The 18241-nt window shown below is 38.1% G+C and overlaps 2 protein-coding genes across 3 annotated transcripts; one reads left to right on the forward strand and one right to left on the reverse strand.

The window, feature by feature from the left end:
* Nucleotides 1-6425: 6425 nt before the first annotated feature.
* LOC310958417 (prostaglandin D2 receptor 2) lies at nucleotides 6426-10503 on the forward strand. 2 transcript variants are annotated; one of them, XM_083929347.1, is made up of 3 exons: nucleotides 6426-6465; nucleotides 7394-7504; nucleotides 8344-10503. In XM_083929347.1, exons 2-3 carry the CDS (start codon nucleotides 7415-7417, stop codon nucleotides 9304-9306), a joined length of 1053 nt encoding a protein of 350 aa, XP_083785473.1. In that variant the 5' UTR covers nucleotides 6426-6465; nucleotides 7394-7414; the 3' UTR covers nucleotides 9307-10503. The 2 variants fall into 2 exon arrangements, with proteins under 2 accessions (XP_083785473.1, XP_083785472.1); XM_083929346.1 differs by lacking the exon at nucleotides 6426-6465 and adding an exon at nucleotides 6725-6837.
* A 286-nt stretch (nucleotides 10504-10789) lies between these two features.
* Nucleotides 10790-17250, reverse strand: cenpq (centromere protein Q). Its single transcript, XM_083916051.1, has 8 exons — nucleotides 17008-17250; nucleotides 16859-16928; nucleotides 15810-15918; nucleotides 14276-14344; nucleotides 13879-14005; nucleotides 13361-13480; nucleotides 11958-12032; nucleotides 10790-11551 (listed from the first exon to the last, which is right to left on the reverse strand). The coding sequence occupies exons 1-8, from the start codon at nucleotides 17116-17118 to the stop codon at nucleotides 11366-11368; spliced, it is 867 nt and encodes a 288-aa protein (XP_083772177.1). The 5' UTR covers nucleotides 17119-17250; the 3' UTR covers nucleotides 10790-11365.
* Nucleotides 17251-18241: the final 991 nt, after the last annotated feature.

Below are 18241 nucleotides of genomic sequence, written 5' to 3' on the forward strand. Positions count from 1 at the left end.
CTTACATGTCTTTTATACACTTGCGCATGACTCATGTGAAATCCCCCATCTAGCAGAATGACTATTAAGAAGAACAAGAAAATCACGCAACATATTTGCATCAAGATGCAATTTATCCTTCATGTAAATGCTGCCTACAGAAGATAAAATGTATAATTTCTTGTTTTCACGGAATATTTACAGTTTGAAAACAAGACTTTTGATTCAATTATATGTAAAGATAGGTAACAGGTCAAAGGGGGGCTGCATTGAGCGACATGAGTAAAAACTGAACCTCTTCTAACTCATATGAAGGGATTTTAATTTTTCAGATTTATTAAAAACAGGAGATGATACAGAGGCATCCACAAGTCACACATTAAATTTAATAACATTTTTTATATTTATATATATATATATATATATATATATATATATATATATATATATATATATATATATATATTTAATGTTACTTTTGTGGTTGTTTGCATTTCTGGAAGTGTCTCTCTGTCTGTCTTTGTGTCTGTCTTTGTCTCTCTCTGTCCATCGGTTTGTCTTTTCTCTCTTTCTCTCTCCTTTTCTTCCTCCCCAACTGGTCAAGACAGATGTCTGTCCTCCAAAGAGCTGGGTCTGTTCCACGTTCCTGTCTGTTATAGGGAAGGTTTTCGTTGCAATTGTGATCAATGGAGGAATTGTTGGGTCTATGTAAATCATAAATAAGTCATAGAGTGTGGTCTAAACCTACTCCTTATGTAAAGTGTCCTGAGATAACTTTTGTTATGATTTGCACTGTAAATAGAATTGAATCGAGTTGAAATCAAATTGACAATAACAATGCTAACATGTTGATATTAAGTTGGTGTAATGTTTACTATGTTCACCATCTTAGTGTGTTAGCATGCTAAAACACTAAGTACACTAAAGTAAATGTACTGATAATGATGGGAATGTCATTAGTCATTTGCAGTTATTTTGTTGTAAACCAAACTGTTGGACAAGTTAAAAATTTGACCTGAATTCACAGTGCTAACCACATGTTCCCTCGTGTAAAACAGCAAAGTAGTGAAGTGTCATGTGTTTTAACAGCAGGTCTACCCAGTGCATTGACGCCAAAGGTTCCTGACAAAACGGGGTTAGAGGAAAAGGCAGATACATCATGTGGTAACTATGAATGTATTAAAGACACATTACTCGATATTTAGAACAGCACACAACTATTTTCTGTTGAGTAATGGCGTCCTGAGCAGAGAATAAAGTCACTTGGGCGGCTGTGGCTTGGTGGCAGAGTGGGTCGTCCTCTGTTCGAGAGATTGGTGGTTCAATCCCCATCTCCCCCCGGTCCACATGTCGAAGTGTCTCTGGGCAAGACACTGAACCCTGAATTGCTCCCTGTGCTGCGCATGGGTGTGTAAATGTGGTGTGAAAGGTTAGATCAGATTAGATGGTATGTAGATGTCCACTGCCATCAGTGTGAATGTCTGTGTGAATGGGTGAATGTGACAGACACTGTGAAGTGCCTTGAGAAGTCAGATGACTAGAAAGGTGCTATATAAGTACAAGTCCATTTACCATTTACTTGCCCTCTGTTGTGACTGACGGTCTGGCCGTGCGTGTATGTTAGTGCATGTGGCCGTAAAAAAAGTTGCTATTTCACATATGGGGGTGAGAGCTGTGTGTAGGCAATCCCATCAGTATTATGAGTAGAGCATCAAGTTTGTGCCAAACAATCCAAGAGATGTTGAGAAATTTCCCTGGATAAGATTCTTTGTCTGGGAAATATGAATGTCTGTACAGAAATGTAATTAAAAACACAAACGAAAACCTCGTAGTGGCGCTAGAAGAAATGTCAGAAGTTTGTGTCCTTGAGTATTTTGAACTTGGGTGAAGGATAATTTAATATATTTTCTATCTGTGATCATTTCATTGTGCCAGTGATGCTAGAATCTGTCTCATGTTATTTTCATATTTACACATTTACTCACACATTTATTACACATCCATTTCTTATCAAGCCACCTGTACAATCGCTGAACGTTATGACTGTGCAGGGTGGTGAAATGACATTGACAGTTATGGGAGTGACACCAGTGGGGATTTTGAAAGAGACCCTTTTCCACTAAATGACTGTGATCCTGCACACTATCCTCATTACATATCTCAGATGCCGCCTATAAACTGGCCCATGAATCTCGCTGCCTGTAGTGTTTGGTTGTGGTAACCCAGTAACCAAGTCATACAACTCGATTTCTGAGAAGACAAGGTGCCTCCCCATCCTTTCTCACTACTTATCCCTCCCCGTCTTCTCTACTCCAGCAGTGAGGATTTTTTGACTTTCTGGCTGCACACTTTGGCTTAGGGCAAACTTATGTTCTTACACTCATTCAGTGGACTTGAGTGTCGTGTACATCCCATCCCTGCAAGCGCGTTCAAGAGGAAACATTAGAAAAAACAGATCTGCGCTGTAGTAGTTGAAGGGAAAAGCTTGAAAGTACACGAGGAGGCGGGGGAAGAAATAAAGACGCAGCAGGGACCCTCCCCTTCATGTAACTGGAAATTCACAATGTGTAATTATGCCAGCTGAAGAGGCTTCAAACACAATCCTCTCATGTCTGGCTTTCTGTCCCCTCCTTCTCTCATAAATTACAAATTTAGGCAGGAAGTCACTTTGTAAGTTTCCCTTTTTTACTTAAAAAAAAAGATTGTGTAATGTCTTGGTGATCAGAAAATATGATATCATATGAAGATATACAGTATAGTGTTGAGGGACAGAAAGAGTGCATCTGTCAACTCAAAGAGGACATCATAAGCAGATCCTAATCTGCCTTTAAAGTTCAAGTGAAACAACATTTTGTCAAGAAAACCTTTATCAACATTACCCCATAACCTCTCACCTAGTTCTGATTATTTTTGTGAGCTACCACTGTGGAAACCAGGTATGAAAGACGGTATGAAAGTTTGTTCATAAGTGCAAACCTGTAGTGTTGTTTTTTACGTCTAGTCAAAACAAATACTTTCTATTTCTCCGTGCTATTGCAGTGCAGAGTTCTGTTTCATCGTTTCCACGTGGGCAACCTGAGGGCTTGATTTCACCCTGTTTTCCCGTCATATGTGGTTTATGCATGAGAGGCCTGACAGACGTACAGCTGATATGATCTGATAACATTTCTAGCCCTCTATGTCGTCCCCTTGCCTTGGTGTCCTCAATGTGTGACATACAGTATGTGTTTTGAGACAGAAATATAGTTTAGTTTCATTTCATTAACCAACATCTGTTTCAGACCAAAACATGAGCAACAAAGAGCAACAAAGAGCAACAAAGCGCCGAGTTGTCTGTCATTCCTGCTCTTTCAGAGCGACATACACATGCGCTTGGTTTCCCCGACCAAAACCCCTGAAGCTAAAATTAGCAGGTTTAAAGGAAGTGTGGGTGAGAATCAGAGGTGGAAAGACCAACGATGATGATGACGATTATGATTCAATTCCACAAACTACTTTAAATACACGCACTCTTCTCAATCTTTTGGGTTATTGGAACCAATAGTCCACGGTGACAGATCCAATGCAACTTGAATACTTGAAATACTCGCACAACTAAATACCACTTTTTGTTGAATGTTGAATGATTTTTTGTCAAAAATTGTTGTCTACCACACAAAGTAATTCATATTTCCTAAATTAGAAGTTTGTATTGTAAACCGGCTCCACGGTTTCCAAACAGAAACTAAAACGTCTTCTGACCCCTCAACTTGTGACGTCACACTGATGTAAAACAATAAAAACCGATACATTAGTTTCTACAGCATTTCATTTCCAAATATAAATGCATTTACAGCACCAGTCAAACGTTCGGACATGATTTCTCAAATGGGAAAGTGTGTCCAAACTTTTGACTGGTTCTGTCGGTATATAAGTATGTTTGTATGTAAGTAAGACAGAGGACAGAAAGAAAGACAGGGTGACAGAAAGTAAAAAAGACAAAAAGAAAGACAGAAAGAAAAAAAAAGACAAGAAGAAAAAAAGACTGAAAGAAAGACAAATATACAAAAACAAAAAGACAGACTGACAGAAACAAAGACAGGAAAAAATAGAGAAGACAAAAAGAAAGACAGACAGAAAAAAAGACAAATAGAGAGACAGAAAGAAAGTTTGAAAACCAGTTTTCTTTTAATGAGTCAGAATGGTAAGATGATAAACTTCATTAGCGTTCTGTAACTACAGCTGATGTCAGGATGGTTAAAACAAAGGTTAACATTTTAAAGAGTAACACTGACATGAATGTCAACACAAACATAATCCGGCTTCTTTACACACACACAGCAATTTCTCCGCATTAAAACCTTAAACCAACACTGTTTAAGTTCTAAAAGATTATTTTAGTTAATATCTGTTGTGAAATGATGTTGTGTATGAAATAGTCCCATACTTCCACTCCTGTTTATTTTTACTGTTAATTAATAAACAAAGACAGAGAGATTACAGATTAAAAAAAAAACCTGTGATGTTTCACTTTAATAAAGACGTATTCCTAATAATCTAGATCCAGTTTGAATTCGCTTTAAAGTGACTGATCAACACAATTCTTCAGAGCTTACGATGTGAAAAATTTACATTATACGTCAGAACTTCAAATGTCGCCATGTGTCAAATGTGACAATAAAATCCCCTAAAATTACCAATTTTCTAATTCATTCTAGTTGTGCTCATGTGTCACAATCATCACAAAAAATGGCTGATAAGATGATTTCCTCATCGTTTACCAAATGAGCAGCACTGTCATCTACTGGAGAAGCTCGACTATTGCAGCATCACTATTAAAAAAAACATTAATGTTGTTTCTTCAGATCACAACAGAGCTTAGAGGAGAGAGAAGTAAACATCAAATCGGACACTGATATGAAAGCTTACTTTTCTTTAAAAAAAAAAAAAATATATATATATATATATATATATATATCTTCCAAGACAAACAACCAGGTCCAGTTGCTTTTGACTTAAATTTCTTTGTGGATAACGATGACCTTGACAAATGAGAACATTTACAGGCTTATATATTTATATAAATATATATATTTTTGTATGTTAAATAATCAGTGTGGTGATGTGTGTGAGTTTTTAAGTGAGTTCTTAAAATATTGTAAAAACATCAGTGAGCCACACTGTTGCACTGAGACAAGTTGCTTTATTACCAACATGGATACTGTGGTTTATTGAGTCAACCTCTCACTCACACACACAAAACACACACATAAACACAGAGAGACAGAGAGAGAGAGAGAGAGAGAGAGAGAGAGAGAGAGAGAGAGAGAAAAAAGAGAGAGAGAGAGAGAGAGACAGAGAGAGAGACAGAGAGAGAGAGAGAGACAGAGAGAGAGAGAAAGAGAGAGAGAGAGATAGAGAGAGAGAGAGAGAGAGAGAGAGAAAGAGAGTGTCCTGCTGCCATGTCTGAAAATATTCTCCCACAAATGTATTCCTTTTAGAGTAACTTTTTTCCATCTGTTATAGGAAAAAAAACACTTTTAACTTTTTGTTTGGCTATTTAACAGAGATAATAGCCAAATAGAGATATAAATGAATGTGTTTGGACAAAACAGACTATTAAAAAATATAGAATAAAGTCAGCCTTCTGGTATGAAACTACCACAACTATAAAAAGCCTAATTTTGTGTCTTCATTTAAGCTGAAAGCCAGTGCTTCAGTGCATTTAAAAAAGCCTTAAAACCCCCGAGCAACATGCTCAGTACTAAGCTCAGTATCATGGTAGAGCGAAGTGGCTGCAGTAACTTCAGTAACACACTTCTGGTGTTAAAAAAACAGTTGGTGATTGTGACAATGTCACCAGTCACTGTGAGCTTCACACAGACAAAATGATCTTAAAAAATAAAGCAGCCATGGTACATCATGGTGGTTTAGGAATCTAATCTGCAGCACCCTCACTTCGAGGACATCTGGGGGACCTTTGTTTCGTGTCATTCTTTCTCTCTCCCCTCATTTCCTGTCGCATCTCACCATCTACTGTTCAATTAAGGCAGAGTTACAGCTAAAAAATGAAGTAAGTCCAGAAGAACAAGCGGAAAATGGAGATTATGCATGTGCTCCACTGAAGGAAGCACACCAATGAGGGTCCTTACTGATGAGATTGTATAAAATTATGAAAAATCTAAAACATAATTATCTTTTCAATGCTTTTAACCTTTTTAATGATTTCCCATCTTGTAGTTTAATGCATAAAAAGTATTATTAGGTTAATGTTCACTCAAAAGTGATGAGATACAGAGGAAATGACATTTCATTGGTAGAAAAATATTATGATTGAAAGTCATGTTTCTGATGTTCATAGATATCTTCATAGGAAGGAGTGTGTGTTGCAATCACACAGGAAAGGGGGGAGAGTGAGAGAGAGATTGTTCTTATAACAGCCAGAAGGCACTCCTTTTTTCATTATCTTCTGCTCCATTTCTCCCACTCACAAGGCAAATAAAGCAGGTAAGAAGCAAAGTCTTTGAATTAACATACAAATGATGTAAAGCAGCTTTGAAACACAGTTATATTGTAAATCCTTTTTCAGTTACTGCAGATTCTGTGAACTTTACAGGCTTTTAATCAGGGAACTACTGCTATCAGTAACTTTGGCACAGTTAAGCAGCTTATGCTACTGTGTGGAAAATCAAAGGAGGTGTGTTCATTAACACAGGAGTGTTTGCATGCACACAGTTTTCATTCCAGTTGCACCCAAACAGGCTCGGTCTAGATGTACAGTCAGTCAGGCCCTGGGGCTGTGGAAGATGCATGAAAAAGAACAAACAGATTCCTTTCTCTGTAATCATTACTGCTACTACAACACCTGACACGAGCCCTGTAAGTGTGTGTATATGTATGCTTGCAATATTCCGGTTTTTGGATGACAAAAAGGTGGTTCTTGTGTGATTAACCATTGATTTTCTAAGGTTAAGGAAGGGTTTGGGGGTAAACCGTGTGGCTACCGTTAAGGTAAGCCTCCAGCAAATGCAAGTCAATGCCATGTCCTCTTAAGTGACAAAAACAAGTGTGTTTGGCAGAGTTAAAGAGATGTCACACAGATTGCAGTGCTATACTCACTTTGTTGCAAGATACTATATAATATGATATAGTTATTTGCTCTTTTAATGTGAACTTGACTGCAAAGAGAAAAGTTCTCAACAATGAAACTAAACTGAGAAAATGTAAGGAAGGAAGTCTGTGGTGTCATGTTGTGATGTGGACATCAGCCTGTCTACGTTTTAGGCAACTGGCGTGAAATACATATGCAATCATGCATGTTACACATTTTCCATCTTGGTCAATGGTAAAATGGACTTCTTTGTTGTTTTTTTCTAGTCAATGTCAGAAAAGAAATCTGTGCATCTGCGACATATCACTGTCTACTGTGTTTCAGCTCATCACCTCAGCGGCCGATATGAATGGGACACTTCTCACCAGCAGCGGCTCTTGGCAGGCGGAGGCAGTCAGGGGAGTCCAAATAGCAGCTACTCTGCTCATCTTCCTGGTGAGAAATCCTCTATAAATAGTGTAAACTACCACTGCACATCTGTTGGTTACATAACCTTTCTCAAGAAAACAGAATGACAGAAACCCTCAAAGCTCACAAGACATTATCCATTGTTTAAACTGTACAAAAACTTGTAGCGTATAAAATGAGAAGTTGTGGTTTTACAAGGTTGTTATATGTGAGACTATTTCGTGGCCAGGAACAGTGATTTCCTGGAGTGTGGCCAAGAAATAGTCCACATAACCCCCTGAAAGAAGCAGAACATGTCTTTTTTACACTTTGCTTTTTTTAAACTAGAGATCAAAATTAGAGAACAAAGTATTTATACTTGATTTATTCTGAAATATTGTTATTTTCCATGTTCAGAATTTGACAGAATATCTGTTGTGGCTTTACCACTGCTGTACTAGCACTTCAACAAAAACCTTTATTTTGTGAAAAAAATAGTGAGCAATATTAGAGAACAGTAACCATTGTGTCAGAAGAGAAGAGAAAGAGAAAAATGAATAGGAAGTGTAGAGGCCTTTGCTTTGTCTCTTCCACAACAGTGACTATAGTTTTTTTTTTAGCCATAACTTTGTTGTCAAGGATTTTACAGAGATTCTCTATGGGGTTTAGATCTAGCCACAGATATAGCCACAGTTGATCTTCTATAAAAATGATGAACAATAAAAATAAACATTTGAAAATAAATCAAATATTATACTACTATACTACTGATTGACGGATTGGACGGAGATAGCGGTTTCTGCAGTAAAACAAGTGTATTTCTGTGAATGTCTATTGCTTTAAAACTCAGTCATTCTGAAAGTAATTGGTTCTCTTGGTTTCTCAAGGTGGGCGTTCCTCTGAATGGGCTGGTGGTTTGGTCACTTGGAATGCGCCATAATCGTCACCTGGTGCGCAGAGGAAGCGGTGAAGAGACGCGTGCTGCCAGCAGTTTCCGTATTTATGTCCTGAACCTGGCCATGGCTGACCTGGTGCTGCTCCTACGAATCCCCCTCATGGTGGGCTACCTCGCTCACAACTACAGCTGGCCGTTTGGTCGTGTCTTCTGCCTCCTGGTGATGTTCCTTCGAGGCCTGGGATTATACGCCTCCGCTTTCCTCCTCTGTGCTGTGGCCCTGGAGCGATGCCTGTGCCTGCTGAGGCCTTTGTGGGCTCGACTGCGGCGTCCCTACTGGGCTGTTCCTCTAGCCTGTGGCTTCTTATGGCTTATAGCCATCATCTTGTCTGCCCCCTACTTCCACACTGCCACCCTGAAAGACACAAACGGGACATACCAGTGCCAGGAGAGTGGGAAGTTTGACATTGGGTTGTTCGTCACAGAAACAATAGCAGGTTTCATCTTGCCCCTGCTGGTGTTCCTAGGAAGTAACCTCGCTGTAGTCCTCACCATTCAACAAGTTCCTTTGACCCCCACCTCCTCCTCCTCCTCCCCACCTTCAACTTCCCGCAGGATGACCAGGATGTACCATGTGCTCTTTTTCACCATGCTCCTCTTTCTCACCTGCTGGGTGCCATATTTTGTTTGTCGGTTCCTGCGGGCCTTGGCCGCGGGACGACCTGAACGGGCTTCGCTGTATAAAGGAGCAAGTTATGGCGCATACATATCTCTGTTCCTGGTGTACATCAAGTGTGCTCTTAACCCGGTGTTGTATGTGTTTGCTGCCAGAGGCTTAGGGCGTGCTATCAGAGCTTCAGTTGTCTCCACTATTGAAAGACTTTTCAATGATGACTCAACAGAGTCCATGCGAAGGAAGTCCCTTAAGAACTCACTTAAAAACTCACAGATGTAGCAGAGAGGTCAATAATGTTTTTGAGGAGTAAATGCCTTTGAATTTCGAAAAATGTTTAATGTCTTAAATATTACTCTTAACTGATTGGTTTGACCATTTGCGCACTTTGCTCATACCACCCTAAAAGTGCGCTGTGTAAATGAAAGAGGTGTGAGGATGGGTCATTACTGTAATGTTTCAGGCCAATGTTTTCCAAATAGGTCATAAAAGCCACAGCAAATGGAGAAATGGGTAGATTAGATATTATTGATAGTATATTTCCTATATGTAGAGTTGCAATGTTGACAGATTTGCAGCTAACTTAGAATTCCCTCGGCTACAGTGTCGTTGGCATGGAAAGGTTTGATTTAAATGCTTGGATCAATGATGCCAGAAACTGTGATGAGCATTACAGAGAAAGACAGTCAGAGAACAAGAAGAGATATGTACGCAAGTGTCATCAGTAAGAGAACGTGACTGAAGACTCCAGAAATGCTACTTCTGTTGCGGCATGCTGAAGGCAGGGTCATAATTTGGCATGAAAATGAATTCATGAATCCTCTTGTCTGTTAGTTCGTGGGCAGGGAACACCTACATGGTGAATAACAAGCCAAAGGTAAAACAGAGTTATTTCAGTGCCAGTTTCCTGGCCCCTTTGTTATGTGGATTCCTCCAAGAAAATGCACCATTACGCTAGCATGAACTATCTTAGTATGGTTCTAGGAACTTGACTGAATTTATTTTACAATATCAGATACATTCATCGGCTGAACTCATGCGCAGGACTCAAAGCTAGTCCATGTCTGTATCTGGTACTAGTTTTACCTATTAAACCAATGAATGTATGTCTGTAGGCTTTGAGAGGACTGAAGCAGAACGTGCTAAGCAGGAAGTAAAAATGTTGCAGGATCATTATGTGATTGTGAATGTACCACATCCATGTCTAACTGTCATTTATGCACAGATAGCTTTATTGTTGTTTTTAAAAAGCACTCCTATTGTCACAGTTGACAAAAGGGATAAACTGTAGTTAATGGTGGCACTTTAATATATTAAAGCATGAATAACAAAAGTCAATTTCTTCAGATAGCAGTTATTCAGTTACATCTGTTACAGATTATTCTTGTATACAGCATGCACTCTAGAGGCTGACATTTTTTGGGACTCCTGTGGGATTGCCGTGGGAATGGAAATCAATTTCAGTAATCATCACATGACTGGGACAGGAAAAAAAAGTTAACGGGAGGGGGGTGGGACGGGATTCCTTTTAACAATAGATCAGTATATATATGCAGTTCTACTATGAATAAACAATTTTTAATGTGTGAAAATGTGTGACCCTTTAATGCAGGGGTAGCCAACCCTGCTCCTGGAGAGCTACTGCATGTTTTAGGTTTCTCCCTGCTCCAACACACCTGAGTCTAATGATGTGCTCGTTATCAAGCAGGTGAAGCTCGCCAAAGGTTTGATAATCATTAGAATCAGGTGTGTTGGAGCAGGGGAAGCCTAACACATGCAGGGCAGTAATGTAAACGTCCTAAACGTTCAACAGGGAAGAATTTCAATTATGAACAACCAGTTAGTCTTGAGATATTCAAGTACAGTATTTCTTTAATGAAATTTGTGTTTTGGTATTAAGGCTCAAATGATGAAAGAGTAATCGGATATCTGAACTTTATACCCACACAAAAAAAAAACGAACAAAAAATAAATACGTCCACAGTTAAATTCATAAAAAAAAAAGGAATGGTTAAGGTGTATACCACAAAAATCACTATTATTTAACAAGTTCAATTTTCCAAATGTAAATAAATTTGATGGTTTAAACTTTTCTTTCAATAATCACTGCAAAAACTGCTGTCCAGTCCAACCAGTGTCTCTTTTTACTGTAACAGACAAAGTTGCTTTTTTTTTTGGTTGCAACTGTTCCATAACTACTTAAAGTGGAACTGAGTAATAAACTTTGTCTTACTTCCCTGTACAGCAAAGATCCAAACAATGTATGCACACTTTCAAACTTCTTACATCTGTAAAAGTCCTTTTTCTTTTAGACCTGGGTAGGCAGAGATTTGCTGAGGTTTCAGTCTGAACAAGGTGCACCACTGACCGGGATGAAGCTATGATTGAAGAGCTGATCGGCATGTTTCTGTGCCTGCCGAAGCAGGTCCTGGGAATCCTTAATGGACTCTGGTTTCTGCAGAATTTCTCCAAGTTTCCTGGCAGTGTTCTCCCATTCACTGTCTGGTATTATTTTTCTCAATCGAGCCTGAGGACAACAAAAATATTAAAGCCCTGCTGTGTGGTGCATTTATAGTAAATGTGGAGTATTATGACAATATTTTGCAAAATGTTCTCTGAAAGAAAAAAATATTTATCCTGTAGCTGATGAGCTCAACCGAGACAATACAGAACACCAGATGTCATATTCTCTCTCTCTGAATTTCGAAACACGGATTTCATTTTTTTACCCCACAATATTACAAAGAAGTTGCACAAAAGAGAATATTAGACTTTCCTGTAACATTATAGAGGAAGTCCCCGCTCAGACATTTTTTTTACCACATTTTATTCACAAAAAAGGTGACTGAACAATATGAATTCTTGTGAAAACAGCTATTGAGCAACAGGGACAAGTCAAGCGGATACTAGATGTTCTGTACGCCCATGCTCACCTCTAATGTTGGTTCATCGTTTTGAAGAGGGAGAGGGGGAAGGTTGAGTTCTGCATGTTCAGCTATCTGAAAGACCTGTGTGAACACAGACAGGAAGAACGGGACTGCGTGAGTGCAATTTTATCTTTATCTCTTCATCTAGTAGGTGAGGTTAAATTGCTACTTATATCATATAAATGGATAGAGACTTCCTGCAGATATGGCTCACACCTATTTTCTCAAGAATACACCCATTATGTCAGAACTTACAGCTACGTTTCAACACATTGTTCAACTTAATCCACAAGAAATGTATAAACTCACTTATGACAAACAGGCTGACATTTGTGTGACACTTCTCTTTCTGGGTCACCTCAACTCTGATGTCTACAGTAAAAACACGGCCCATTTAATGCAGAAAAGTCTAAAAGATGTTTTGTCAGAGTAAAGAATATTTGAAAATGATAATTAAAAAAAAACCTTATGACAATAAAAATGCTGACCTGAGTCTTTTCGAAAGAGCTATTTCATGAAAATAAAAAATGTACCAAGAAAGATTTTGTCATTGTGATTATTGTTTGTTTTTGTTTTTAGAAGTTTTATCTCTTCCAAACAGATTACTAACAAGGTTTACACATGAAATCTGCATGTTTGAGAGATTTAAAGATGATCCGTTTGATACTGTAGACCAGTAGGAGGGATGGATTGATAGGATGGTTTCATGCCTGCAGATAAAATCATTCAATCAATCAATATAATAATATATATATTGATAACCCTTTACATGTCCGAAAACAGGCAAACTCTAACCTTGCTTTAACTAATCAATAATCCATTAAAGAATAAAGGCATAATGCATTCTGTTCTCATTCCAAGGCCGTAAAATATTGACATTTCGTCAAAGCCCTTGGCTTTTGATACTGACACATCGGCACCCTTGAGCGTCTGTTTAAAACACAGCGGCCTTTCAACTGTAAACCCGTCTGCGGCATAATTAGACACTCAGAGCAAGTGCTCCAGGATTAAGAGTGGTGAAGTTCCTGTATGGAGGAGGTCAGGGTGGTGGATAGGTGTCACAAACACAGGACTTTCTTTCAGGAGACCACATTTTGTGTCCCATGCGTCACATGCGTGTAGATACGTTATAAACGCACTTAGTTTGACCCCACCCACTAACCCTTACCAAGTGGTTCTGTTGCCAGAACTTCACCTCCTAACATAAACCACGTACTGCTCTGGTTTAAGACAGCAACAGCAGTGGAGCATAATAGTTTGAGATGCAAGGCTCCCTGGTGCCGCCATATGCGATGAGTTACAATGAGCACAGGATAGGAGTAATGATATATTAAACGTTTAGGGCACAAAGACATTTTGTGATGTATGCTTTTTATTTCTGTATGCTGGCATGTGTGAGTATTTTGCACCTCTTTGGCTTTCTCCTCCTCCTCCTCCACCTGGTCTCTCAGCATAGTGCATCTTTGCTGTAGAGAGTCAATCTGCTCGTTTGTCTTCTCCAGAGCACGGACCACCCCACTCAAGTTTTCCTGGAAACACAGACAAGACAAGACATCATGTAACATTATTACAGACACAATTTATTACTTGTATTACAGGAAATTATATACACTGATTTAATACACACATTAGAACCTTTTAAAGTTAGTTGCACTACATTGCAGCTGCAACTACTTATTGGATTATGATGCTGTTCGTTGCATTAAGGACTACAGACAACAACTGTTGTCATTGATCAATCAGTTGATTAATTTTCACACAATCAATTAATAATTTAGCCTATAACATTCCACAACATGGTCCCAGACATTGATATATTACACTTTAAAAATACATTTTATATATATATATATATATATATATATATATATATATTTAGTATCACAGAGTAGCTGTGCCAGGCTCCTCAGAATAAAGTGTTTCTCACCTCCAAAGTGCTCAGAGTCGTCGTTCCAACAGCCGACTTATTGGCCTCCTCCTGGAGGTGAGATGTTTGCTTCAAATTGTTTTGTTTCTGCACTGGAACTCTGAGCTCTGCACATTGAGCAAGAAACCTAAAAAAAGTCGGAAATATATAAGAAAAACAAAACAAAGTGCAACTAAAACATTATCCAAATGTTTTTTTTCTGTTCAATACTTTGAAAGGATTCTGTTTGAATCAGTACAAAAAGATCTGATGAGGATTGGGTTTGGGTGATGAATTGATGTTCATTCATCAACTTTCACTTATTCTTTTAAATGTGTAGCTGGAGGGGTTATGACATATATAACCATAAGAGAGCAGGTTCATGCCTTTTTATCTAAATTCATGACTTCTTGCTTACCTGGTTTTCATTTTATTCAGATGTCCCTGGCTCTCTTTGCTCTCTCTGTGCCTCACAGCAAGAGTTGCTCTGGGAAAACAGAACAAAGTTTGTTTATAAAATCCTCCTAGTTCTGGGGGGAATTGATGACATCAATATTTGTGAGTTTTTTTAAAAATCAGATAGACTCAGACTCAGACAACTTGATTAATCCCACCATGGGCAATTGATTTCAGCAGCTTGCATACTTGCACAGTACAAAAACACAGTACACACAATAAATAATTAGGGAATAAGTTTCACCTCTCATCCAAGAGGCTTCATCAGTTGATGTACGCATCTGATGCGTACATGAACTGATGAAGCCTCTTGGAGTGTCATCAAGGATCAATTAAATAAAGTGAATTAATAGTTGCACATGTTTGACCAATAAGATGTACATGGGAAAAAGGAATAAAATCATGTAAAGAGTTAAAGAGACAAATAGCAGAGGGGATAAAAGATCAAAAGAAAGTCTTACAGGTGAGACAATTATTCATGAAATTGTCAGCGCTGTCTGATGAAGAAATAAACTATGTTAAGGTAACATTTTTTCTATTATACATCAAAACTAGTAAGCATTTCTGTACTGCAACCTACTAGTTGACATACACCAACACATCTGCAATAAGCTGCCTGGTGTAGATACATACAGAAGTTTACAACATTGACTCGCTGGACACTTTATCACGCAAACTAATGCAATCCAGTATAACACCTTTACCACATTTGCTATCTTTAAGAGGCTTATAATAGCCAGAATATAGCTTTTGGAGCTATCAATTCAACTGCATGTCTGTTACTGATGTTGGGGAAAAATAAGATTTGCTCAGATATCTTGGTTCTGGAATTTACATACGTCCATAACTACTGGATGTCTGCTCCAAATGTGTGTGCAAAGGGTTGTTATTCTGGTGCCTTAGCAGAAAAAGTGGTGTCTCTGTCTCTATGTCTCCGTACGTACATGTGATGACACTATGTCTCTGGAAGCTTTTAGTATCTGATTGTGTCTTTGCAAACATGTACCAAAAACTTCAGATATCAGATATTTGTATTAAACTATATATTCAAGTAAGGACAGCTGACACTCTTCAAGTTATTCTTTATCCATCATTGGGAAGGATCATCAAGGAGTGCAAGTTTTATTTCATCAACTGAGTACCTATGTAATGGTCGTGTTGTACCGTAATGAATTATTATTAAAATAGTGTTTCCCCTTCCCGTCTATAAATGGGTTGGACACAACAAATAAAAACACCTCTAAATATAACGCAGTCCAGTTTAACACAAACTGCAAACTAAAAACAATTGAAAATCTGTTTTTATAGTCTTGTGTTGCCAGACCATACTCCAGTGCTGGAGTATATTTTTTTTATAGAGCTTTGATACTTTCCATACTACTGAAGGTGGGTATCTATCGCTTTGAATGATGTGTTATTAAAAAGTATTAAAAGGTGCGATCTACGTTTGACAACCTTATTCAGCTGTAAATCAAGTCAATATGGTAAAAACTCACAGTATTGACAAATCCATTATGTTCTCCAGAGCAGTGATGGACGATCCTGGCATCAGCTTCCACTTTCCCTCGCCTTTGACTTTGTTAGGGACTGAAGATGAGCCTGCAGCTTTGTCAGGACATTTAAGAAAACAAAGTTATTATTGTTATTACAGATAGTGCGACTTGCTGCTGGTCATGATGGAATTGATGGGTCTCTGTAAATCATAAATAAGTCATAGAGCGGGGTCTAGACCTACTCTATATGTGGATATAACTTTTGTTATGATTTGCCACTATAAATAAAATGGAGTGAAACTATATTCTGGTTTAACAGGACACGGTGTATTTTATGGACAAGAAGGCAGCACACTTTTTAGATCTAGCAGAACTGTGTCACCAGTCGGGCAATTTTTGGCTAAATTCTATCAAACTTTTCGTTTAACCTAAGGATATAAATTATGGTGTAATGTTTTGAGTTAATTGAATTGTCTTAAATTAAGGTCTAACTTCTTATCTTTGTAACCATATATCGTTTTAGCAGCCTAATTTATCCTTGTGTTTACAAGAATCGTCAAAAGGACGCTAACAACGGTGAATTAGCCGTGGGCCCTAGTCGGACACCCTGATCTCCTCGCCGTAAACACTGGGAGCTGCTGATCGTCCACATTAACATCAATGCTGTAAACACATCCTGGACCATACTTCAGTCCTCCACAATAACATAACATGTTTCAACAGCTCCAACATAAACCGTAAAGTCTTCTTAATTTCCATTTTGATGTAAACCACCACCTGAGCCGCTCAGGATGAGCGTCGCTCATCGAGGTCACTTTATTTTTTTACTAATTTGACATGTAAATGCTCATGTACAAATATGAAACTTCACTTGTAGATTCCTAGAAGTGTTTAAATTAGTTCTTCTTGCACTTTGGTGGCGACCACCCAGTAAAAGCAACACGAAAAGACCGGAAACTGCAGCAGACCTGATCCGTCCGGATATGGATAATACCAGCGAACTGCGTCCGACTGATGACACATTCTCTACACATAAAAAGCGCTGTTCTGACCTTTCCTCTTCGGTGCTGGTTTCGGTCGGGTGCTGTTGCCATGGTTATTAATTCCACTGGGCCCAGGCTCCTATAAAAAATATTATAAAAGCGCTTAAACAAGAAAGATACGGAGACTGTCAACAACCGCTGAGTTTATCGTATCTTACCTGGTGCTCCGTTGCTTGTTGTTCCGTCGTCTCATCTGTTTGTTTCTTGTTTTTCGGGTTAACATTGGGGGCTTTTGATGCGGCCCGGTTAGACCCTCTGACGGGCTTCATACCTGCTAACCTCAGCTAGTCAGTTAGCGTCCACGTCTGGATAATGTCACGTAAATAAGTAATCACTAGTGAAGCAACAATAAACATAAACTTTCTTACTGGACAAATTAAGACACACATGTAGTAAACGTCTTTGCAAAATCTCAAACCAGGAAGTTTGTTGTCAACAGCCGAGCTCCTTTTTCGCGCTGCTGGTTTCAAACCGACATTTTGGTGCTCAGTGCGCATGCGTGTAACTTGGTTTTTTTTTTTTTGTTGTTTTTTCATCAACTTTATTAATGATTTACAAAATACGCTAACAGTGCATCAAACCATATGATGAGCATCACGTTACATAACAAATAGACGTAACAACAAAACAAATAAATACATAAATAGATGTATAATAATTATCTTCTTTTATTATTTTAAAAGGGGAAAAAAGATACTCTAGGGGACATGAACAATGAAAATTAAATAGAGTTAAATATATTAAAGTGGGAGCACAGATTTAAACTTTTGATAGCTTTCTTGTTATTAGCAGAGGATATTGACTTAAAATACCTCTACGAGTTCTTTCATGAAAACATTGTAGAGGTCGCCCCTCACCCGGAGGCAGCCTTTCAAGCTAAAGTTACATTATCAAAAAACAAAACAAAAACATAATATGATTTGGATACAAATGTATATTTCTACAATGTGATTCTATTTTGCTCTCTGAAGTTTTTTGTGTATTTGTGTCAATGATTTTAATTTCTGATAAATAATAACCTTTTTTTTTTTTTTTTAAAGTTACATTACCAGGGCCAAACTCTTAGAGAGGCTTCATATTCAGAAACTAAACAAGTTAAATAATTAACTTACTAAATGAACAGGAGTAGAATCATCAGCCTTCCTCTAGATAAAAACAAAAAACAACAAACAAACAAACCCCAGCATGTTCACACCAGGACGTAAACGCTACCTGTGAGGTGTGACACAGGGCAAAATAATAATAGTAATAAAAATAATAATACATATTTTCTCATTTTTGTGGAGATATGAAGTGTGATAATGTAATATTTGTTTATGTGAAAGAAAATTATGCAAAGCTATTGATGCTGTTTTCTTCTTTTTGCACTGTTTTTTGCTGTTGTTTTTGTTT

This window comes from Echiichthys vipera (genome assembly GCF_963691815.1).
Source record: "Echiichthys vipera genome assembly, chromosome: 1".
NCBI lineage: Eukaryota > Metazoa > Chordata > Actinopteri > Perciformes > Trachinidae > Echiichthys > Echiichthys vipera.